Source organism: Mastomys coucha, unplaced genomic scaffold (genome assembly GCF_008632895.1).
Source record: "Mastomys coucha isolate ucsf_1 unplaced genomic scaffold, UCSF_Mcou_1 pScaffold5, whole genome shotgun sequence".
Lineage (NCBI taxonomy): Eukaryota > Metazoa > Chordata > Mammalia > Rodentia > Muridae > Mastomys > Mastomys coucha.
In genome coordinates, this window is record NW_022196911.1 from 48,253,698 (window position 1) to 48,277,983 (window position 24,286).

The 24,286-nt window shown below is 41.4% G+C and overlaps 1 protein-coding gene across 1 annotated transcript in view; it reads right to left on the minus strand.

Annotated features, from left to right (window-relative positions):
* Window positions 1-2,028: 2,028 nt before the first annotated feature.
* Window positions 2,029-24,286, minus strand: part of Hspa4 (heat shock protein family A (Hsp70) member 4) — a 42,269-nt gene continuing 20,011 nt past the window's right edge. Inside the window, exons 7-19 of the mRNA XM_031350747.1 lie at window positions 22,321-22,565; window positions 17,431-17,507; window positions 14,834-14,985; window positions 14,120-14,226; window positions 12,649-12,782; window positions 11,380-11,561; window positions 10,187-10,276; window positions 8,898-9,050; window positions 7,894-8,019; window positions 7,047-7,154; window positions 4,798-4,917; window positions 4,188-4,349; window positions 2,029-4,041 (exon numbers count right to left, since the gene is read on the minus strand). Of these exons, the coding sequence (XP_031206607.1) occupies window positions 3,838-4,041; window positions 4,188-4,349; window positions 4,798-4,917; window positions 7,047-7,154; window positions 7,894-8,019; window positions 8,898-9,050; window positions 10,187-10,276; window positions 11,380-11,561; window positions 12,649-12,782; window positions 14,120-14,226; window positions 14,834-14,985; window positions 17,431-17,507; window positions 22,321-22,565 (1,860 nt within the window). The 3' untranslated portion in view covers window positions 2,029-3,837. The remainder of the gene's footprint in view (window positions 4,042-4,187; window positions 4,350-4,797; window positions 4,918-7,046; window positions 7,155-7,893; window positions 8,020-8,897; window positions 9,051-10,186; window positions 10,277-11,379; window positions 11,562-12,648; window positions 12,783-14,119; window positions 14,227-14,833; window positions 14,986-17,430; window positions 17,508-22,320; window positions 22,566-24,286) is intronic.

The window sequence follows — 24,286 nt, forward strand, 5'->3', positions numbered from 1 at the left end:
CTGGCAAACCATGAGTCTCCTAAAGAGTGGTGAGAATCATCCTCTTTTAATTCTAGACCCTGGGCACAGGACACTGCCCAGCCTGCCAACCGATCCAGTTTCCAGCAGGCTGAGAGTACCTGGGAACTTCTGGTTTCACTAAACCCAAGCTCCTTATGCTCAACCAGCTCACACCTTCTGGAACACTCCGGAAGCATCTAGGCCTCCTGGCCATTCCATTTCTCACAGTCAGGCTCCCTCTTCCTAACCTTCTGCTCTAGAAGGTTCTACTTCCTTTCTGGACACCTCTAAATACAGCCCATTCCCAATCCAAGACACCCCTAGGCCTGAGACTTCCTTCCGCAACTACCTAGAACTGCAGTTTTCTCTATCCTCAACAACCTTTATAACCAGCAGCTGACCGGCCATGACCCCCACAAACCAATAGTTCCACGTCTTTTTTAGACATAAGGCCTTATCCATTGCTTATTCTGGAGCAACCCACTGAAGTGCAGACCAGCCTCAAGCTCGCTACACATGGAAGATCTTGAATTGTGATTCTCCATCCTTCCACTCTCTACTCAAGAGCGCTGGGATTACAGACACACACCATCATGCTGGGTTTGTGTGATGCTGGGGACTGAATGACTCAACTCAGGGCTTTCATGTGGCAAGCACTCTACCAACTAAGCTGTAACCCCAGCTCAGGGGGTCTTTCTTTTTACTTTGACTGACCTGGAACTCACTGTGCAGACCAGATTGGTCTTGAACATGCCTGTCTCCCATGCTATTCTCTTTTTTAAAAGTTTTAGGCCAAGCATTGTGGTACATGCTTTTAATCCCAGCACTCAGGAGACAGGCAGGCAAGGGACGTGAGCTTGAAGATGCAATGTGGCTTCTGGTAGAGCACTTGCCTGCTATGTGTGAGGCCTTAGGTTTCATCTTCAGCAATGAGACAACAGGAAGTCAACCAGACCTCTAAACCTGCCACCTCTTGCCTAAAAGCAACCAGTTTTTCAGGATAGGCTAAGCTGGAGCCACACTGAAATCCTTCCCCCTCCCTCAGGTACAAAATCTTGGCTCCAATGTATTTTCAGTCTTGTATGTATGGCTTCCCCAGGCCTATTATCTACATCTAAGAATCTTCCACAAAAATTCAGTCACTGGTAAAACAGATCTAAGTTAGATCTAGGCCCTTTCTATCATTTTCCTTACACAGATTACCTGGTTATTCATGCCTCTAGATTCTGTAACTGAGGGTTTCCCACACACAGCAGTAACCACAGTGGACAGTTTTAACCAGTCCTCACTTTACTCCCACCCTCACAGGCTCCACAGCCCCACAGGGGCACTGCTGACCATGGGTGAACTCCTGATGCTGTATAGCACATATGGCTGGGCTCACCCCAACCTCTCTTCTCCCAGAACACAGTCCAGAGCAGTTATGAGGCATGACTTCAAGCTGGGTGTGGTGATACATGCCTTTAATCCCAACAAGGAGGCAGAATCAAGCAGATCTGAGTTTGAGGGCAGCATGGTCTATGAAGGTGAGTTCCAGACAACCAGCTTCTGACTTCTCCCTACGTAGAACCCATGCCATGGCAGTAAAGGTCTCATTGCTTCAACCCTGCTTTTCCTCACCACAGGGTATGTATCCACTAGCCAGCCATCAGTTCCTAGCAGCAGATTCTGGCCTTACTCAGTCCTGACACTTATGTTAATGCTGTGTCATCTACCTTCTATCATCAAACCTAAAGGACAGCCTCGCAGAAGACCCCTATACCAAGAAGAGGGGACAATACCAGATGGTTATTCTCCAGGGCAGAGGGCTCCAAAATAAGTTATCTATCTTGGGAGTCCTGGCAAACAGCACATGGGAAAGCAGCTAAAGCACAATGGTTGACTGGCCAGAACTTTATTCTGTTGACAGTCTCCGCTAGCCCATACCACCCACATACACACATACTCAACAACCCAAATAAGTCTCCCCCCACCCCCAACCCCATCTTTCTCACACAAACAGCCCACTTAAGGAAATTAAGAAATCCATTCAAGTTAAGACAGGTTTCTTTTATTAGTTTTTCCTAAACTTTGTTTCATGTTTACGGTTTTTCTTAGTGTAAGAATGTGACCTAGAGTTTTTAACAAACCAATTTGTGTAACGCAACCTGGATAAACACTTGTTTGCACACAAGTCATCAGTTGCCTTCTGGCCTGCCTCCACATAAATCCAATCAGTCTATATAGACAGAGCAGAAGCAGATCATCTGATTTCTAGCTTTAACTTTAAACTTCAAATGCATCCCCTTCCCAAACCCCCAACCCTCCCACCCCCACACACAAATGTTTATGAGAGATCGTCATTAAGGACAGTCAGTTGCATAAGAGTTGGCTTAATCCTGCAGCCTGCATTTGAAAAAGCTATTAGCCTCAGAGCAAGGCCAGTGGGCACTCTTGCAGCACTCAAAGAAGTAGAGCATACACTTGGCCTGGAGTTCCAGGCCTGTACTGAGCGGGAGTCCAGTTGCTTACATAAGCATGCATTCCTTCCTCTCCAACAAACTGCCTCTAGAGCACTTGAGAGCTACAGCACTTCCTGTGTAGACAGACAGAAGCATAGTAATTCTAACTATGCATGGTTTAAGCTTATTTCCAACAAGCAAAAATAAACAGAGGCTCTGTTACAAAGATCAGTGATTACAAAGACCCAGAACATAACCAACACTTATAACTAAGGCAGGTAACCAACTCTGACCTCTACTGCAGGCATCCGTCCCTTTGTTTGCAGAACTTCTCTATCCTGTAGACTTGCCCCAGGAATATGTGGTGCCCTGACACTGGCTTCAGTCAACAATGAGGTGTTCTTGTGAGCTTGGGCACCTTGTCTTTTACACTAATTTCAGACTTGTCCAGGGCAATGCAGTGCAATAGCTTTACAATCTGTCAGCTGTTTTAACATACAGATTGGCAGATTCAAGACACATTAACACAAATGATACCCAACAAACGAAGAACCTTGAACTCTCATCTTGTTCCACCCAAACCTCTAATTTACATACATCTACCACCACTCAGCAGGTCAGGGTACAGATCTCTCCACCATACTAAGGATGGAGTGCTCAGACTTACCATGCCTACACCCAACTGTGTTATTTACAACCTAACCTTAAGGTTAACTAGACTTTGACGCTTCAGCATTAGTGAATGTACTTTCGGGAAACACGGGAAGCCAGAGCCCAAGTCCCTTGACACGCTAAAGCTCGCTCTAAGTGAAGAGGGCACATAGCAATTATACTGCTTGCGGACGGAGGAGGAAGACAGGGCTGGGGATAGAGAGCGATGCGAGCAGGCCCTACTGCGCTCTGCGTTCTCCTGTGTTAATCCATGCTTGGCCATTCTGACCCTCAGAAATGGAGGAAGCACTAGCCCCACAACCCCACAGGCAGAGAGTGCTGGTGGTGATCTCCACCCAGACTTTCCAACGCGTAATTTGAACTTCTGTCATGTATAAAGAAAAGCCTGCCTGGCGGCTGTCACAGCTTTTGTTAGAGCTCAGTTTCCCCAAACACACTTCACCTTGTAGAAGCATGATTAAAACGAGGAGGAGGCGAGAGTTCAGAAAGACTAGCTGGGCTCTTAAACAGGACCATAATGGAGAGAGAACAGTGCACTTCATCTCTGGATCTAACTATTTAGAAGTCAAAATGCTCTGTATATTACCTATATACCCCACCCACGAGATCCCCTAAAAACTGACTAAGAAATCTCCAGTATTTGCTTGCTCTAGTTGATATTCAGAACAAAGTTGACAACTTAAAGCTTTATAATAGTCTGTTTTAATATAAACAAGTGTTGGAATCAATCAATGTCCATCTCAGGAAGCTTCTTGTCGCCATTAGAAGGCACAGCTGTGTCTGCACCGTGCTCAGCAGCCTGGGAGCCTGGGTTGTCTCCTTGGCCATCCACTGGTCCATTCTGCTCAGCATGTTTTGGTTCCTCCTTTGGGGGTTCCACTTTGGGTTTGGGCTTTGAAATTATAGGACTGCAAGTATTCGTCAGCTCCTAGAATGGTAAAGAAAAATTATGATTTCTTATAAATTAAACAAAATTTTATATGACATGCTAAGCCCCAATAACTAAGCCATAATGAAATCCCCAATTGAAAGAGCTGTCAAGAAATGTCCAAAGTACACAAGGGCAAGAACTACCTTAATTTTAGCTTCAATCTCCTTTGTCTTGACAACTGGATCCACCGTCAGGCTCTGTTTGTTCTGCAGGTTCAGCTTGCTATTCATCCACTCCATCGCCTCATTGGTGCTTTTCTCTACCTTTGTCATGTCAGCAGCATCCAAATGTTCATACTGGTCCTCCTGCAAGTGGAGATGACAGTTAAATGGAGGATGAGTAACTCCCTACCCAATACCGCCTCTCAAACATTTCTCATTTTGGGACTGGAGAGACATTTCAGCAGCTAAAGGCATTTGCTGCTCTTGTACAAAATCTGGAGTTCGGTTCCCTGCATCTTCAATGGGCAGCCTAAAACAAACTGGAACTACAGCCCCCAAGAAGGATCCAGTAAACAAGTAAAATAAAAAAACAAAACCTTTGAAAAACTAAGAGTGGATGTGATGGTGCATGCTTTTAATTTCAGCACTCAGGACACACGAGCATACGGACTTCTGTGAGCTCAAAGACACCTGGCCTACATAGCTAGTCCTGGGCCACTCAGGCCTAACACAGTGAGATCTTGCCTCAAAAACACAAAATCAAACAAACAGTGCCATAACCAAAAATCATAAGAAAATGAAACTAAGATACCTTGTTTTTGAAAGAGCTGATCACTTTCATATATTGTTGGATTTGCTTCCCTAGTTCTTCAAATAATTTTGGTCTTTCTTCAGATTCCTGGAACCGTGTCTTAATAGGTTGACCTAAAGTCTAACAGGAAAATACAGATTTGTATAGGGTAGCTTAAACTATCCAAGTTATATAACTACTAGGATTAAGAGTAATAGGGTTAACATATCCCTCTCTGGGTATGTGTGCACACACATGATGAATATAAATATACACATATATATATACAACACATGCTTAAAATACTACAGGTTATTTTAAGCTAAATGTTTGTCCACATCATTGAAGGTACCAGGCACCTTCTCCAGCTGCTCATGAGCACAAGTCAAGACTGTCCCAAGTGAAGTTGTCTCATGGCCAAGCCCACTTCTCACAACCGGAGGACAACCAAGTTACCTGTCCAATAATTTTTATTAAAAAACACACTGGGAGCCGAGCAGTGGTGGCGCAAGCCTTTAATCCCAGCACTTGGGAGGCAGAGGCAGGCGGATTTCTGAGTTCGAGGCCAGCCTGGTCTACAAAGTGAGTTCCAGGACAGCCAGGGCTATACAGAGAAACCCTGTCTCGAAAAAACAAAAAACAAACAAACAAATAAAAAACAACAACAACAAAAAAAAAACCACACTGGGAAGGCTGGAGATATGGCTCCAGTTAAGAGCAACTTGGGTTCAAGTCTCCACACTCACACACACACACATTCCCAGGGGCTTAGAATCTTTGTGGCCTCCAATGGCACTGCATACACAAGGTGCAAAAAACACACACAGACACATAAATAAAAACCACCAAAACCTTTTAAAAACTATATTAGACTTTGAAGAAACCACAATACCACTGTTAAGAAAAAAAGTGACAAAATCCACACCTAGAGAAAACTCTCCACAATAAATTGACTCCATCTCTCCCACACATACATGAAAAAAGCAGGAGACAAAGTCAGCTACAGACACAGGTAAACTATATGCATATTATCTGGGTCCCAATTCTGATCAACTAAAAAGTCACTGTTTAGGAAATAAGAACTGGAAAACTCAACACAGTGACACTGGAGATTTCTGGTGCAATGATGGTGTAGCAAGAGCCTGCAGATTTTTTTTTAAACATAACTCAAATCACAAAAAGCTTAACTCAGCCGGGCGGTGGTGGCGCACGCCTTTAATCCCAGCACTTGGGAGGCAGAGGCAGGTGGATTTCTGAGTTCGAGGCCAGCCTGGTCTACAGAGTGAGTTCCAGGACAGCCAGGGCTACACAGAGAAACCCTGTCTTGAAAAACCGAAAAAAAAAAAAAAAAAAAAAAAAAAAAAAGCTTAACTCAACTGGAAGAAGGTACAGAAAAGACACACTAGCCAAGATGGCTAAAATAATTGGTCTCAACTTTCTTATGCCTGGCATTTTCCAGAATAAAAAGAAAAATATTTTGCACAGTGAAGCCAAGCAGTAGTGGTGCATGCCTTTAATTCCAGCACTTGGGAGGCAAAGGCTGGTGGATCTGAGTTCAAGGCAAGCTTGGTCTACAGAATGAGTTCCAGAATAGCTTGGACAACAAAAGAAAAACCCTGTCTTTTTAAAAACCAAACAAATGAAAGCATAGTTTTAGCAGGACCACTTGTATCCCTGACAAAGTAAACTAAGCCCCAGGAACTGTTCTTGAGCCATATACTCTGGACAGCTACAATGGCCCAGTTCTTCCAAAAAGTCCACAATGAAAGCCAGAACAAAAGGGAAAATTCCAATTTCCTCTTAGTGAATTTACAACTTTTTTCAAACAATTTTTTTTCAAACAAGCATGTAATACTTTCTATGTTAACCATTCAGTTCAATATCATGTTCCTCACACTGAAAGCTTTGCTGGGCATGATGGCAAGCCTGTAAATGCAGCATTGCGGAGGCTGAGGAGCTTGAAGATAGATAGCCTCAGCTACACTATGGGGAAAAGGTACATACATACACAGCCCTGACCCAAACTGCATAGCAGGTACCTGAGGAAGGGCTAGAACTTGCTGCTCTTTCTATATCCTGACACCAAAAAGGGCCTCAATGCTAATTCACTGAATAGAAGTTAACTCATTCTATAACTGATTAAGAGAATAAAAGATGTTAGGTCATCAGAGTGATAGAGTTCTTACATGCATTTTTAGCCTGTGCTTTTCACTTGGAAGCTCCACTCTGGAAACTAGAGGCTCAGATACCTCTGCCTAAGAGTCACTTACTTTTAATTCAGCCAATTTGTCTACATAAACTTGCTTTGGTTGGTCTTCTCCATCTTCATACAGCCAATTTTCAGTATCCTCTAATTTTAAGGTAAAGTTATTACGATCCTGTAAATAAACAAAACAAAAACAAAAAGCCAATCATATGTCTGTCTCTCGAACCCACACACACTGTAATGGGAAACAATACAGAAATGCAAACCAGGGCTAGGGGGATGGATCAGTAAGTAATTTTGTGCTTGCCATGCAAGTAGAAGGGCTTACGTTCTGAAACCCAGAACCCATGTAGAAGCCAAACAGATGTGTCAGCTCCTCTAATCCAGTACTCAGGAGGCAAGAGATGGGGATCCCTGAAACGGGGTACCTAGCTACACTCGTTTTAAAAAAAAATTCATCCAGTTACAGGTTCAAGAAAGACTATCTCAGAAGTAAAAGTGGAAAACAATCCAGGAAGACAGCAGATACCAATTTTGAGGCTCTACATGGAGTCACATGCATGTCAACCCTTAACACATGTAAAACTAAACATTCAAATATTCAAAAAGTTACAACTATGTAACTCCCAGACAGAAAAGTTTAGCATCTTTTTAGATTGTATGCATATGAATGCTTTACCTACATGTATATAAGCATCCACAGAGGGCAGAAAAAGCTGTCGATTCTCTACAGCTATAGCTACAGACAGTGGGAGCCACTGAGTGCTAAGAACACTAGCCTTTGAAGAGCACCTGCTCCTCACCGTTTAGTTCTCGCCAGCATTTGTGATCACACACACTAACTAGCAAAGCTTCCCTTGAGTATCTGAGGGTTCCCCTAGACTGCAACAGTAAGGGAGCAGCACACTTACGTCTTCACTCACAAACTTCTCATATTCACCACTAAGTTTGTCTCTCATCTCATACACATACTCTTCCACCGCATTCTTGGCGTCATTCCGTTCCTTCTCCAGTTTATCCTGCATGATCATCTTACCCTGGAACAGCAGTAATAAATTAAACACAAGGACAACTATGACAATTTCTTCTTAAGCATCAATTAACATTAAAAGCAACGAGCTTTCCCTCCTCAGATCCTTCCAATTCTTGAGTCACCCCAACAAAATAGACCCAGGAATTAAAAAAAATGAAAAGCACAGAATTTGTGGGTTTTTTTTTTTGGGGGGGGGGGGTAAGATAGTAAAAATAAAGACCCTCAAAAGCAAAAACAAAATATTTAAGACAAGAAGTGGTAGTGCACGCCTTTGATCCCAGAACTCAAAATGTAGATCTCCATGAGTTTGAAGCCAGCTTGGTCTATCAAGTGATTTCCAGGAGCAGGGACACACAGAAAAACCCTGTTTTGAGGCGGGACTGGGGAGGAAAGTCCCCGAAGCTGTTTATGGGAACCTTTTGGCCAGGCATGGTGGCATGTGCCTTTAATCTTAGCACCTGGGAGGCAGAGGCAGATGGATCTCTGGCCAGGCCAGCAGGAACTACATGGTGAGTTCCAGGACAGCCAAGGAGAGACCCTGTCTCAAACAAAATAAAACAAAAACAAACAGCCACTTGAGAGAGGTAGCAATGTAGACATCAAGTTACTACCACACAAGAAGAATGTAACAAGCCACAGCTTACTACTTAAATCTTTTACCAATAATAGTCCAAACTGGCAGAAACCTTAAAGAAGTATTCAATCAACCCTTTCACGGAAGTCAGTATCAGATACCCTGCATATCAGATATTTACATTCCAATTCCTAACAGAAGCAAAACTGTACTTAATGAAGTAGCAAGGAAATAATTTTATTGTTGGAGGTCACCACAGCACAAGGAACTGAATTAAAAGCATTGCCCTAAATGAAGTCCAAACATACCTCATTCTCTGTGTACAGGCCAAGCATCTCCCGGTCCAGCTGCCACAGCAGCTGGCTCTCAATGGGCAGGTCCACAGTGCTGGTCTTCACTTTTGCCTTCTTTGCTTGAGGTGGTTGGTCAGTCTTTTTATCTTTTGATCCAGTTTGAGAGGTCTAAAGAAACAAAAACTATGAAGAATAAAACCATACAGACTAACTTAATATTTTAAAACGGATCAAATATCAAAAGCTGATTTGGGGGCTAGTGAAATGGCTCAGTGGTTAACAGTGCTGATTGCTCTTCTGAAGGTCCGGAGTTCAAATCCCAGCAACCACATGGTAGCTCACAACCATTCATAATGAGATCTGACTGAGATCTGACGCCCTCTTCTGGAGTTTCTGAAGATAGCTACAATGTACTTACATGTAATAAATAAATAAATCTTTTAAAAAAAAAAAAAGCTGATTTGGCTTCAGTTAACTTTCTGATGATGTAACTCATAATTATCATATCTAGAAAATAATGACTGAATCTGTTATGTGTAGAATAATAAATTCAGGAGGAAAGTTTATGGATTTGATTCCTGTGTCCTGCCCTCCCCATCTCTGCACCTACACGAATGCCCTGCTACATTTTCCTTTTTAAAAAATTACATTCTTAAAACTTTGTGTATGTGCATACACACACGCCATGGTATGTGTGGGTGGAGTGCAGAAGACAATTTGTAGGGAATTAGTTTTCTTTCCACCATGTGGGTCTAAGGAATCCAACTGAAGTTGGCAAGTTTGGCAACAGGTACATTGGGTATAGAATTTATCACTGATACCAACTGACCCATCTCCCCAGCCACAAGGTAACACCTTACAATAGAAGGACTGGCCCTTCTTGCTCCCTACCCACCTTTGTGGCTGCTCTTGGTTGGTAGCCATTCTACTCCTCAGGCAGAAAAAGGTGACCACAAAGACATAAATCTCAACTAGAATACCATATTACATTGCCCTGTACTGCCGTTTATTACTATAAGGGTATCAATATTCTTAAATTTACAAATGTGTCAAACACACTCATGAAAAGTAAACTATCAAAATTTTTCTTCACTAAAGCTTAGCAAAAGGGAAAAAGAAAAAACAAACAGTAAAACAACTGGCAAAATTTGAGAAATGCAAAAAGAAATTTTATGTCTCATAGTTTCATCAGTAAAAAATTAATGGTAATGGTCTTTTAACTTTCCAAAACACACTATGTAATGTAGCTAAAAACTTTATACAAATAAACACTATCACAGAACCACATTCCAATCAGGCTGTACCTCCATCTCCTCAGACTCCGCCTTGGTTTCTGCTGGTGTCTGTGGCTGTTGCTCGTCAGTGTGTGGTTCTTCCTGGTCCACTTGCATCTTCTGAAAAACCAGTTAAATTAAACACTGAAACCAGAAGATTCTAACAGAAAAAAACCTAGGCAGCCTTCACAACATACTCAGAGTCACATGGTAGAGAATGCTGGCTAACTTAGCACCCATCGGTATACCAGGGATCAAAATTCCAACTATGCACAATTACACAGAGCATGAACTTTTCCTCTCTGGAGTTCAACACAACAGTGTGGTACCTGCCTGCATGACATGCCCGCCCTTGTAGAACTATGGAACTCCTTTGTGAATCATAAAAGACACAATGGAGTGTGAAAATATAAACTCCAAAGCAAACTTGAGCTTCCCTTCCACATGCCTCCTTAGCAAAGCCTTGACTTTGTCAAGAGACCCACAGAGAATTCTTTCAGCACCATTAATAAAGAAGTCTGGGGGCCTGGAGAGATGGCCCAGCGGTTAAGAGTACCAACTGCTCTTCTGAAGGTCCTGAGTTCAAATCCCAGCAACCACATGGTGGCTCACAACCACCTGTAATAAGATCGGACACCCTTTTCTGGTGCATCTGAAGACAGCTACAGTGTACTTATTTATAATAATAAATCTTTGGGCCAGAGTGAGCGGGGCCGACCAGAGCAAGCAGAGGTCCTAAAACATCAATTCCCAACAACCAGATAAAGATTCACAATTACCTGTACAGCTAGAGTGCATTCATATGCATAAAATAAATAAATGAATCTTAACAAAAAAAAAAAAAAGTCTGGGAAGCATCTGAAACCAAGATCTCAAATATGGCTGCTCTGCACAGTGCTGGTACCTGAGTCCCGGCACACATCACAACTGGGAAAAAGTCAAGCTTTTGGAGTTTTACAAAGCTTTGATTCTGATGTGTAGAGAAACTAAGTCCTGCATTTATCAAGAGTATATAATCTTCTGTATATCTAAAAACAATTAACAGACTTAGCATTTTTCTATAATCAGTAGTAGAGTGTTAAGCTGATAAATGGTCTGAGGGGAGGAGCCAATTTCAATTCCTTTCCATTGGAATGAAATGTAATAGTGGCTTGAGTGGTCTCAGTGCTCCTGTCAGCCGGTCAGCTGTGACCAACATAAATGGCATCAAATGTGCAGGTTACCTCTTCTTCCTTTGCATTCTGATCAGTCTCCATCGGCTCCTCACTCTCCTCAGACTTGTGCACCTCTACTAAGGCCGCGCTGGACACACTGAAAATGCCATGCACGTTTACCCGGACCTTGACTTTCACTTTTGAGCTGGAGCCATCAGACTGAGGAGTGATTTTCTGTACTGAAAACTGAGCTGGAGATTTAAGGAAAGAATGCACAGTAAGACTGAACTTAAACATCTATATCCGTAGTAATTAATAAAGTAACCAGGCTCCCAGGTCAGGGTTAGAAGTAGCAGCTCCTTCCTCTCAACACAGCTCACTTCTGACACCCCACACGAAGGGTTCAAATGTCTCCTGTTGGTTTCTCCTTTCCTCCAGTCCCTATGTCATCTGCATGCGCTGTGCCAGATAGTCAAGTATCCAATTTCCACAATTTACTTTTAAAATTTTCCAGTTTGTAATTTTCTAAGAATCAGTCACTTCTAAGTCTCACTACCATACCAAGAGTTTGTCCTGAAAGTTTATTTTCTTATCTTTTAAAGTTCAAAGACAATTTTCTTTAAAAAAAAAAAACAAAAACAAAAAACAAAACCATGGAAACCGTGAGAGAGACAAAATGTACATCTTAGCAGTTGCCTAAGAGAAAAAGCCATGGTGGATTTCAGAGGAAGACTGTGGAAGCCCAATGTGTAAGTGAGCATACCCAGGGCTAGGCCAGTATTAGAAAGACATAGAAAAGAATACAGGAGAATTAGCCTTTCTGGGTATGATTGGCCTATTATACCCTGTCCTACAAATGAAAAGCAGGAAGGCCAACTTTCTTCCCACAATTCCCAAGTCACTGAAACTGCTCCTGGCTCTTCATCCACTGCACAGATCTTATAGAGCCCTTGGTTTCTCTCTGTCAAGTGATATTATTTCCAAATTGTGTATGTTCCCAATTTGTAAAGACTCTGGTCAACTTGGTTTCAAAATCTACAATAAAGGGATGCTATAAACAATCTTGTGGTTTCTGTGCAAATCTTGTAACTCTGTATTAGAACATAACTGAACTCTATGCTCTTCATCAGGACCACCTTAAGCAATTACTCACAATGTGCACTCAACCCAGGAAGACTGCCACAAAAAGCAAGCCTCTATTACATAGCTCTCTGACTGCTTCTACAGCAAGTACTAGGGCCTAAAGCTCCTACATTTCTGAATACTCTTTTTTTTTTCTTTCGTACTCTAAGTAGAGACAAGTTTTGTTACTCCTATTTTAGTTTCAATTCTACTCACCTATAGCAGGATCTGGATAGGGCAAATCTTGAGGGGAGCTGTAGTAGGCCTCAAGAGTGAAAGGCTCCTTTCTGTAGAAGGTGAGGACTTTGGAGAAAGGAGCAGCATGGTTTTTGGAGAAGACTTCACAATCACTAGAAAAAAGAAAAAGACAGAAACTACAAAATTCATAACATTCTTTTTCTTTTTAAAATATTCCAATCTTTTTATTGTATTGAGAGGAATCTCTGCTGTTTACTGCTACCCATTCCAGGCTCTCAGCCTGGAAGCTTCTAGAGATTCCTAAACCTCCACTTCCCATCTCACCCTGGCTTTATATTGGCTCTGAGGATCTGAACCCAGGCCTTTCAGCTTGTATGGCAAGCGTTTACCTCAGACAAAATTCATGACATTGTGAACAACTATGACACACATATCCTAGGTTTGTCATTACTAAACAGTCCTAGTTTCTCCTTGTCAGCTACTATGATTTCCAGGTTCACAGAGAGATGGATTGGAACGGAAGTTAAGAGCACTGGATGCTCTTCTAAATGATGTGGGTTTGATTCCCAACACCCGCATGTTATCTTACAGCTAATGCCTTCTTTCTGGTCTCCTCATACACTAGACACACACGGTACACAGCCATATATGCAGCTAAAATACACAAATAAAACAACAATTCTTAAAAATTCTTTACAGAGTGTTTAAGCCAGGCGGTGCTGGTACACGCCTTTAATCCCAGCACTTGGGAGGCAGAGGCAGGTGGATCTCTGAGTTCGAGGCCAGCCTGGTCTACAGAGTGAGTTCCAGGACAGCCAGGGCTATGCAGAGAAACCCTGTCTCGAAAAAAAAGTGTTTAAAAAATATTATACTTGGGCTGGCAAGATGGCTTAGTGGGTAAGAGCACTGACTGCTCTTCTGAAGGTCCTGAGTTCGGATCCCAGCAACCACATGGTGGCTCACATCCACCCGTAATGAGATCTGACGCCCTCTTCTGGTGTGTCTGAGACAGCTACAGTGAATTACACAGGGGGCTGGCAGAGGTCCTGAGATCAATTTCCAGCAGCCACGCACATGATGGCTCACGGCCATCTGTACAGCTACAGTATCCTCATACACATAAAATAAATCTTAAAAAAATAATAATAATATACTTGAACAAGTATATATAATTTAAAAAGGACAGGGCATTAATTTATTCATGCCTTTAAAAAAAAAGAAAAAAGAAAAAAAAGAAGCCGATCTCATGTAGCCCAGCCTCATACTCGCTCCATAACCAAGGATGACCTTACCTGCTGATCCTCCTGCCTCCCTCTACTAATAACATGCTAGATTACAGGGATTCACTATCATGCCTGGCCTTGAATTTACACCAACAACAATCACATTTCATGCATTGGACAGGTACACATGTAAATTGAAATGACAACAAACTGCCTAGATTCAACACCCAACTGATTATATATAAACAAGACTGATAATATATTACCTTGACCCCTCTTCAGCTGGAGAATTCCATCTCAAAGATATTGGATATGCTACCACATCAGTGATAGAAAATTCTCTGACTTTGAAAGCAGGTGATAAGATTGCACACTAGAATGAAAATGTTAAACATTCCATTGACACATACAGACATTATAAATTGGTATTATAGAACTATAAATAATAGGAGGCCATCACTGATTTATTTAATATTTTCAATAGTAATATAATGGCATCTGAACAACTCTACAAATTGCTGCCATTGTCAAATTTACTGTGTGTATACTAGTTATTTTTAAAATCATCCTTTAAGTGAAGTACAGTATTTCACAAATCAACACAGACAATCCAACAAATTCTATCAGCTGTAGCTTAGAATTATCGATCTAGCTAGCGCCCCAAGTGTTTTTTTTGCTGCTGCTGTTGTTATTGTTTCAGGACAATGTTCTCTGTGTAGCCCTGGCTGTCCTGGCCTCACTTTGTAGGTCAAACCTCAAACTCAGTGAGATCCCTGTGCCTCTACCTCCCAAGTGCTAGAACAAACACAAGTCCTGTGTCAGCTCAGCCCCCAGCTTCTGTATCTTCTGAACTCATCTTACTACACGCTACACCATCAATACCTTTTATGTGTGTCAGCTACCCATTCATTCTACCTTAAGACTGCCCTGATGTTAATGGGTAGATCTATGCTGTGACCTATGAACAAGACCAAACTCACCTGCAGAGCACAGCCTCGAGTGACAGCTTCATCTGCATTTAATGTTGTGCTGAGTTCTTTACCAAAAAACTTGCTGATCTTCTCTTTCACTGCAGGAATTCGTGTGGCACCACCAACTATCTCCACTGCATAAATATCTTCTTTCTTTAACTCTTTGACAAAAAATGAGACATTTATAAAAAGAATCTTTAAATCAGTATTTTACAATGAAGAAAAAAGTAGTAGAGCTCATGGTGAAACCAATCCACAAATATTAAAAACTCAACTTTACATCAGCATCCCAAAATCCCCATGTCCCCCCATACCCCCCACACACTTTCATTCTCTCACACTGGAGCATAGCCTCTGGTAAAAAGTAGTCCTCTTGACTCTCAAAATAACAATAGTGGGGTCTGAACGGCACACACTTCTGCCTTGCAAGTCCTGCTCCCCTAGAGTGCCACACAAAGTACTGTCAAGCAATCCAACATTCCATCCAGCATCTTAGCCCAAAGTGGGCTTCAAAATAAAACATCATCCATGACCTGCCATAAAGCAAAGAAATTTCAGTCTCATCTAAGCTCTCCAGTGCTCAGTCCAGAGAACAAGGCACAAGCACATGGCCGTGGTCTATGGTCTCCTGGGGATCAGGCCATGACAAGGTTCTGCTACTGCCCAAAATGTATCTAATGCCAAATGCTTTCCTAGTCACGCTTTATCCAACAACCACTGTTTCCTGAGAGGACCTATTTAAAAAACAAGCACGAGGACTGGTGAGATGGCTCAGCAGGTTAAACACACATGCTGAGAAAGCCTGGCAGCCCCAGAGTTCACCCTCCAGAATGAACAAAAATGTGGAAAGAGAGCATCAACTCTGCTTAGTTATCCTCTGACCTCCACTAACTCACTTTTTAAAAAAGAGATGAGCTGCAACCAGGCACATGAGGTATGTGCCTGTAGTTCTAGCTGGAGGCAGAGGAAGGAGTACTGCTTGAGTCCAAGAATTCCAGACCAGCCTACACAATATAACTGTGACTCCTGAGAAAAAGAAAAAACGGGGAAGGGCTGGAGAGATGGCTCAGTGCTTAAGACCACTGTTTGCTCTTCCGGAGGTCCTGAGTTCAAATCCTAGCAACCACATGGTGACTCACAACCACCTGTAATGGGATCAGACGCCCTCTTCTGGTGTGTCTGAAGACAGCTACAGTGTACTTACATATAATAGATAGATAAATCTTAGAGAGAGAGAAAGAGAGAGAGAGAGAGAGAGAGAGAGAGAGAGAGAGAGAGAGAGAGAGAGAGAGAGGGAAGCAGGGAGGGTGACACTCCCAAAATCCAAAGTAAAAACACACTTACCTGTCATCAACACTGATTTAAGACTCAAGGCAGTGCTAAGCTAACATTAAGCCAACACCCTGAATTAGTGATTAGAAAAAAGGTAAACATTGTACCCAAAACTGTTTTAGTTAATAATGTATTCCTTGTCTCGAAAAAACAAAACAATAACAACAATAATGTATTCCTAAGGGAATTGCCACACTTTAAAGTCTGAAACATAATTAAAATATCTTATAAATCACATATGTGGTTTGCATGTCTTCTTGTGCTCCTATATCAACATGATTCTCTATTTTTGTATCTGGGTTTGTTTGTTTTTTTTTTTGTTTTTGTTTTTTGGATCTCTTTATGGAGTGCTAGCTGTCCTGGAATTCACAGGGATCCATCTGTCTCTTCCTCCTGAGTACTGAGATTATTTTGAGACAGGGTCTCTAACCTGGACTAGCCTTAAAATTTGATGATGACCCCAAACTTCTGACCTGTCTGCTGAAAATACAGCCACACAACACCATTCAACCTCTCTCCTTCACAAAAGAAAAAATTTTTAAATATATATGGTTGTTTTGTCTGCATGTGTCTGTGTATGATGTTCATCCACGTACCATGTGTATGCCAAATGGTGACACAGGCCAGAAGAGGAAGTCAAGCCTCTTGGAACTGGAGTTATAGTCAGTTATGAGCCACCATCAAGGGGTTGGGACTCTGAACCTGGGTCCTCTGGTAGAGAGCAGCTAGTACTCTAGCCTCTGAGCCATCTCTCTAGCTTTTTTTTTTTTTTTTTAAAAGAGAGTCTTCCACTGAACTTGGAGCTTGATTCTTGGATGATCTGTCTGCCTTCCCACCACTGGGGATTACAGGTGTGTGCAGCTGCACCTAGGTTTTCCAGAGATGCCGAGGAGCCAAAAGTCTTCATGTTTACCAGCGAGCCTTTACCCACTGAGCTATCTCTCAGAGCCATACTAAGTTAACAAAGGGCTCACTGACAAAAAGACCACCACATACACATTGCAAAACAACCTCAATAAATAAGAGATTTATACATCCATCTGGCCTTGAAACTGAAATGAGATTTTTCAGAGAAAACACTTTTATTTTCCTGTATTCTTCATAGAAGGCTTTAGAAAGAAGAAACATTCCAGGGAACAGCTAAAGCTTATTGAAGCATGAAACTGACAGTGTTCATGCAGCAAATATTTGACTGGGAGGAGAAAATGATAACATGCAATACATTCCCAGAGTCCGAGATCTACAAACAATTAATTCAATGACAGAGTACTCACTGGATTGGTCCAAGATGCTACGAAGTGGCGGCTCCACTCTTGCTAAGAGATCATCACACATCTCCAAAAATTTTCCTCTAATAAAGAAATAATATAGATTCAACCACATTCCTTACACACAACACTTACACGTAAAACAAAACACTATCACCAAAAACCAGTTAATCATAAGCACTGACGTGGATTTGAGAACTACAGGCCTTACATGTTTCTGGGCAATGTAAAATGAACACTAAGAAGTTTGGTTTTTGCTTGGAATGCTAAACACAGCATTGCCAGATGACTTCCATCCTATACTAGGTACGCACACCAATAGAATTAAAACGTAAGTTCACGGGGAAAAAACATGTACATGATAGGACACTTTCCAACATGATTCATAAAACCCAGAAATCAAAAACAATTCAAATGCCTGTCAATGGTACCCAGGAAGAAAAAGGAACTGATTCATGGTGTATGAGGCTAGACCTGAAAGTGCTGTGCTAAACAAAAGCAAAGCAAAGGACACCTTTTATTGCATCTATATGAAATACCCAGGATAGATAAATCAACACACACACACACACACACACACACAAAATAGTTCAGAGCCAGCTTGGGTAGGAAAAAAAAGAGAACATTAACAGACATAAAATTCTTCTCTGTAAAATCAGTTTAGAGTTAGAGAAAGAGCGTGGTTCCTCTGTCTACACTAACTAGTGGTAGTATTTTACAATTAGTGAGTACGGAGACAGGCGTCTCTGCCAACTGCCTACAGGCTTTAACAATGGAGCAGGTTGCTCCCATCCATCCCTACTTTTCCTCCAGAATCCTTGACAACCATCTATCTTTCTTGTTTGCTTGGTGGTTTTTTGTTTTTCTTCATTTTTTTTTTTAACTATTTTGGGCTTTGGTTTATCTGTTCTGAACATAATTATATAAACAGAACTATGGAATATTCAGTTATTTCAAAATGAGTCTAATAACTAGCATGTCTCACAGTCCATCCATGCATGATTTATTCTGTATCAACACTGTATTATTTTTATATTTATTTTATGCATATGGACATTTTGCCTGCATGCATCTATGAACACATGTGCACAGCCTAGTGCCTCAGATCAGAGGAAGGTATTAGATCCTCTAGAACTGAGGTTATAGATGGTTGTAAGCTACCAGGATGGTGTTGGAACAAAACCCAGAGCTTCAACCACTGAACTTTATATTTATCTCCAGTTCCATATCTACAAGTTTCAAAAAAATAATACATGCAATGAGCCAATTCACGTTTTGTTTGTTGGGGAAAAAAATATCAACAGTCCCCAATAAGACAGGACAGCAACAGAGGACAAACTTAAAAAGTTCCTTTAAGGGGCTCGAGAGATAGCTCAGTGGTTAAGAGCACTGACTGCTCTTCCAAAGGTCCTGAGTTCAAATCCCAGCTACCATATGGTAGGTCACAACCATCCACGATGACATCTGACGCCCTCTTCTGGTGTGTCTGAAGACAGCTGGAGTATACTTACATATAACAGCAATAAATAAATCTTTAAAAAAAAAGAGAGTTCCCTTAAAAGGGGTTAGAGATGTGGCTCAAGGGTTAACAGCTGCTGCTTTTTCCAGAACCCAGATAGTGACATATAACCTTAACTCCAGTTCCAGAAAACCCAAAGCCTCTTCTCACCTTCGATGGGACCGGGCACACACATGGTACACCTACATACATACAGGCAAATACTCATACAGAAATATAAATCTTTTAAATGGCATTTTAAAAGTTCTCTTAAGGGGGCTGGTGAGATGGCTCAGCAGTTAAGAGCACCGACTACTCTTCTGAAGGTCCTGAGTTCAAATCCCAGCAACCACACGGTGGCTCACAACCATCCACCATATCATCCAGCTACAGTATACTTACAAATAATAAAAAATACATCTTTAAAAAAAAAGTTCTGTTAAAAGGGAAACAAGAATGCAAGGAGAAAAAAAACACTAATAAACAAAACCAAACTGGGCAAGAAAATAGCAGTAAAGTCAAAAGGAGGAAAAACTACCCTACACACTGTTTCCCAAGGGCTGGGCATAGTGCCTAATTGGACAATGCTTGTTTAGCACACATGAAGCCCTGTGTTCCATCCCACAATACTTGAAACAGGATATGGTGGTTCATGACTGCAATCCTAGCACATAAAGGAAAAGCAAGAGTTCAAAATCAATATACAAAATAACCTGCATCCAAAAAAAAGCAAACAAAAAGTTCTTCAGGCAATGGTGGCACACACCTTTAATCCCAGTACTCCCAAAGCAGAGGCAGGCTGAACTCTGAATTCAAGGCCAGCCTGGTCTACAGAACAGCCGGAGCCACACAGACTCACAAACAAACAAAGCCCAAGGAAGCAGCCGTGATGTAACTAATGCCAGTCCTGAAGAGGAAGACTGAGGAGGTGAAGACTGGCCGGCATCACAGTGAGTTCCCAGCCAACTAGGGACAGAGTGATAGCTAGGTCACAAAAGTAAGAGTCTGGAGCAGGAAAACTGAAGAGAACCCGGAAATACTTATTTCAACTAAAAATGCACAAAATAATACACAAATGCACAGAGTATGTGCCCTGAGACTAGGAGGACTCATGGAGACTATTAGGGCTGAGCTTCCTTCTCCTTTAGGGGATGTCAAAAACATTCCACATTCCATAATTAGACAGTGACCATGAGTAACTACCTTATGAATACATACAAAATACTGAAGTATACATTTAAAATGGTACATATTCTTTTATATGAAGTCTACCTCAACAGCCACCCCCCCACAAAAAAAACAGGAAGTGAAAACAAATTTTATATGAACAAAAATTAGGTAGGGAAACTAACCAAAAGGTTTTAAGAGCAAAGAAGCCAGCAGAGACTGTCACATCCCAGAAAGGCAAGGTTCCTCAAGAAAAAGCAAAGCTGGAAAACACAGTAACACTAACCTACTCCTCACACAAGTGTACTTTAAGAACAATTACATAGAGCTGGATGTGGACTGGGGAGATGGTGCTCCAAAAAGTGGCTTGCACATACAATGAAAGTTTTTAAGAACTACCTCATGAGAACAACTACACTCCTAGGTGCACACCTCAAAGAACTGAAAACAGACACTTAAGTATCTATTCAAATATGCCTGCCTCAATTCTCAAACCATTAGTAAACGTTGACTATGAATGCACATAGCCACATGTGATCAAACATTTGCCAGAACAGGTATAGATGTACTACTGATGCACACTTCATGAATGAACCTGAAAACCATCATGCATTACACACGACATACATTCATGGTTCCACTGCTAGGATATGTGCAGAGAATGCAAATAAAATCTGAAGAAAAAAAAAAAAAATCAAAGCTATAAAATAGTTGTGTTCTCACACATATAGGTAGATACAACACATTTTTTGATAACAATGTAGCAGTCAAGGCTGGAGAGACTAGACAGCTCAGTAGTTAAAAAGCACTGGCCACCCTTCCAGAAGACCCAGGTTCAATTCCTTACACACATAATGCAGCCCCCGCTGTCTTTATTTCTAGTCCCAAAGATCTCCTTCTGGTCTCCAAAGACAAAGTATGCATGTGGCCCAGACATATATGCAGGGAAAGTACCCATACACATAAAAATTAACATTTGAAAAACAGCATGCAGGGAGCTGGAGAGATGGCTCAGTGGTTAAGAACATTGACTGCTCTTCCAGAGGTCATGAGTTCAAATCCCAGCAACCACATGGTGGCTCACAACCATCTACAATGAGATCTGATGCCCTCTTCTGGTGTGTCTGAAGACAGCAACAGTGTACTTAGATATAATAATGAAAGGAAGGAAGGAAGGAAGGAAAGAGAGAGAGAGAGAGAGAGAGAGAGAAAGACAGACAGACAGACAGACAGCATGCAGGCAAAACAGATTCTGAACACATGCACCAATATACTTAACTCTTTTTTTTCTTTTTTCTTGTTTTTCAATTTTCGAGACAGGGTTTCTCTGTGTAGCCCTGGCTGCCCTGGAACTCACTCTGTAGACCAGGCTGGCCTCGAACTCAGAAATCTACCTGCCTCTGCCTCCCAAGTGCTGGGATTAAAGGCGTGCACCACCCGGCTTACTTAACTCTTATAAGCAGCATTTGACTAACAAATTTCTAAAACACTGTGGCCCCCCTGTCTTTCTCTCTCTCCCTTCCTCCCTTCCTCCCTCCTTCTCTCTCCACCCACCTCTCTCTCATGCTTACAGGAGGAGGGGGGAGGCCACACACTCACTAAAAAAACAAAGAGGAGAAATTTCCAAGCAGGAGAAAAGGATGAGCTAGGATATACTTGGACACTGGTCAACAATAAATACCATCTCAAATTTTTTAAGGGTCACTCAGGCATACTTCTCCAAACAAGCCATTAGTCTTGCCTGAATTCTACCAGGAGTTCACAGCCAAAAGAACATCTCACTCCCTCATCCAAGCAACACAATCAAGCAACAATAACACTGAGTGTTTCTGAAATAACCTTAAATGTCAGTTACCCAGAATTCTTGCAGTTTTGTACAAAAGGGATAGTGCCCTCAAATTATCCTGAACTACTCAAAAAGAACATGTTTTAAATTGGTGCCTAAGTTAAATTCATTCTATTTCTGCATTAAAACAGTTCACTAGTTTTATGAAAACCAGTCATCTGTATCTAATACATATTTAAGTTAACTAGTGACTTTCAGAAACATTTAAGTTACGAGAATAAAAGTTTCAGTCTCCATTACCAGAACCACCAGATACAACCTTTACAATAAAAACTGGATCCTAAATGGCCTGTAATTTTTAACATATTAACCACCATGATTTCATTAATCAGCTAAACAAAATAAAGGTCACGGTTCATTTAACATTAAGAATTAACATGGTTACCTATTCATAGTTCCGGATACATCAATATCATTCATAAAGCACTCAATGCTCAAAGGGAGGTCTGAAGCATTTGCACTCATCAATTTCTTGAGTTTCTCACACTCTTGAGACAGTCGTAATAAAGCACGAACTTTAGATTTTATGTCTAGCTTGTATTTCTTTCCAAATTCTTCACAGAAGTGATTTACCAACACCTCATCAAATTTTCTGCCTCCCAATGTTGTATCAAAAGCTGTGGCCAAAACCTTCAAGGAAAAAATGATAATCCAAAAGTTAACCAACCAATTACAAAACTTACCATGATACATACTCTATTTTTTATTACTTTTATTTTATTTTATTTTATTTTATTGGTTTTCCAGATAAGGCTTCTCTGTGTAGCCCTAGCTGTCCTGGAATTCACCCTAAAGACCAGGTTAGCCTAGAACTCAGAGTTGGGATTAAAGGCATGTGCCGCCACCACCTGGCCACAATCTATTTTCTAAAGGCCAGAAAATATGTTCATCAAGGCTGAAAATAAGGATGCAGGACATAATCCTTGCTAACACTACACTATGAAACAGGCAGTTCTTTTAATCACTGCCCGGGTAATAAACTAGATAAACTTTTTTCTTTCTTTGGGGGGCTGAAGGGAAACACCATGAAAATACTTTGAAAAAAAGCATGGCTCAACTCCACTAACGGAAGCCTTCCAGAGGATGAGACAACTGCCACAAGCCTATGAGTTCCAGACCAGCATCAACTACAATGTGAGCAATAAATAACATACTTCATAATCTCTACTTTACCCATCATGTGGAAGCAAAAAAGGGCCATCTTCAGGTTGCTAACACCCACTGTAGTAGAAACCATTTCAAGAGGAGTTTCATACTCAAGGCCAACACTTGTACCAACTTCTAATCAAGAAACAGTGGAACTCTAATCAGTTCACTGCCAGAAAGCTGCAGAAATGTTAGGCATAATTGTGTTTTTATGTGCCACATGGGTCTATCAAACTTGCATTTAGTTTTCCAAATCTGTAGGAGAACTTTAAGTTTACATCTAAAGCAGATCCAGTAAGTGATGACAAGCTAAGCAACAAAACCTGTATGACATCACCTCTTTAATGAACACCAACTCATTAAGAATCTGTATTTTGTTTTGGAGACAGTTATCTTTGTATAGTCCTGGCTGCCCTGGAACTTGCTCTAAAGACCAGGCTAGACTCAAACTCACAAAAATCCAACCGCCTCTACCTCCCCACCTCAGTGCTGGGATTAAAGGCACATGCCACCATTGCCTGGCTCAAGACATTTTCTTAATAAGTAAACTTAAAAACTGAATAAAGATTTGAGTAAAGGGATTCCCATTTTATTTTCTACAACTGAGGTTGAGGATGTAGCACAGCAGTAAAGCACTTGCTAATCAAGCCTGAAACTCTAGGTTCAACCCTCAGCACCCCAAAAAGATAATACAATAAAGCTAGGTGTACAGGTACACATCTGCAATCCCAGAATTCCACACTGGGACAGAATACCAGCCTAAGTTAATGTAAGACCTTGCCTCAAAATCCAATTTATTTTTTTAAATGTCAAAGTGTCAGCTTTTTAGAAATAATTTTATCAGTAGTTTGTGGTCGTTCAAACAGGTATGGCCCCACAGACTCGTGTTTGAATGACCCATGGGGAGTGTCACTATTAAGAAGTGTAGCCTTGTTGGAGAAAGTGGAGGATGGGGGGAGAGGTGAAGGTGCCTTTTGTGGTCTCTAATGCTACACCCAGTATGTCCCAGTCTCCTTCTTCTGCCTTCAGATCAACATGCAGAATTCTTGGCTCCCCTCCAGCACCATATCTACAAGGACACTGCCATGCTTCCCGACATGATAATGGACTAAACCTCTGAACTTAAGCTAATCCCAATTAATGTTGTCCTTTATGGAGTGGCTTCTATATGGTGTCTTTTAAATGGTGTCTCTTCACAGCAATGA